At 32.1% G+C, this 1,240-nt stretch overlaps 1 protein-coding gene across 1 annotated transcript in view; it reads left to right on the top strand.

Annotated features, from left to right (window-relative positions):
• Positions 1 to 1,240, top strand: part of EMH_0023550 (phosphoglycerate mutase protein, putative) — a gene marked incomplete at both ends in the record, with an annotated part of 3,176 nt that overhangs the window by 1,616 nt on the left and 320 nt on the right. Inside the window, 3 exons of the mRNA XM_013502157.1 lie at positions 235 to 314; positions 472 to 535; positions 943 to 987. Coding sequence (XP_013357611.1) covers positions 235 to 314; positions 472 to 535; positions 943 to 987 — 189 coding nt within the window. The remainder of the gene's footprint in view (positions 1 to 234; positions 315 to 471; positions 536 to 942; positions 988 to 1,240) is intronic.

The raw sequence follows: 1,240 nt of genomic DNA on the forward strand, positions 1-1,240 counted from the left end.
GAAGAAAATAATAAAATGCCAGTTGCTGCGATATATTCGAGCCCCCTAAGCAGAACAAAAGAATCAGCAGAGATGTGAGGTGTACATACACCTGAAGGTGTTGCTGCTGCCACCGTATAGTATACAAAACTGTATAAGAAAAAGTGTATATATATAGTTTTAATTGCGTAATAATAGTAATATATTATTAAATTATATTTATTTTTATTTTATTTATTTATTTTTATGCTGCAGTATACGAGAAGCAGCATGCATAGAGGCCGAGGTCACCATAGATAAGAGGATTCAGGAGTGGAACGCAGGGGTGTTGCAGGGTAAGGAAAGCAGTTGAGTTTGTGTTTTTTTTCTGCGTATAAATATTAAAATTAATATTAATTATTTTATTTTTATTTATAATAATTATTTTATTTATTTTTATAATATATATATTCATTTATTTTCACTTTATTTTGCGTTTTTTTACACACGCAGGTCACCTCCTCGATGATCTACCGAAACTCTTTCCTGCAGAATGGAATGCATGGAACAAGAGTAGGTGCGGCTCTTTCTTCTTCTCTCATCACACCCACCTACTCTTCAGGTGTATGTACAGCTTCAGGTGTATGTACACCTGAAGGTGTAAGGTGTATGTACAGCTTGAGGTGTATGTACAGCTTGAGGTGTATGCACAGCTTGAGGTGTATGTACAGCTTGAGGTGTATGTACAGCTTGAGGTGTATGTACACCTGAAGGTGTATGTACAACTTGAGGTGTATTTACATCTAAAGGTGTATTTACATCTTCGGGTGTATGTACAGCTTGAGGTGTATATACACCTTCAGGTGTATGTACACATCATCAGGTGTATGTAAACCTTCAGGTGTATGTACACCTTCAGGTGTATGTACAGCAGAATATTTGTTTGGGATAGTTTAATACTGCTGTGGATATTTTTTTGTTTAGGGACCCGAAATTTGTGTTCCCTGAAGGAGAGAGTTTTCAGGAGCGGTGAGGCCGAGTTTTTATATAATATTATTTGTTGTATTATCTATTTATTTAATTTTGTTTTATTTTTTATTTTTATTTTATTCTTTATTATTATATTAGGATTTTATTATGTTTGTTTATAATACACAGATAATAATCTCTGCTGTATCTCCATACTTACACTCATGTGTAATCAACTCTGTTCATAGATATATATATATATATATATATATATATATATATATATATATATATATATATATATATATATATA

This window comes from Eimeria mitis, genomic scaffold (genome assembly GCF_000499745.2).
Source record: "Eimeria mitis Houghton genomic scaffold, Emh_scaff841, whole genome shotgun sequence".
NCBI classification, from domain to species: Eukaryota; Apicomplexa; class Conoidasida; order Eucoccidiorida; family Eimeriidae; genus Eimeria; species Eimeria mitis.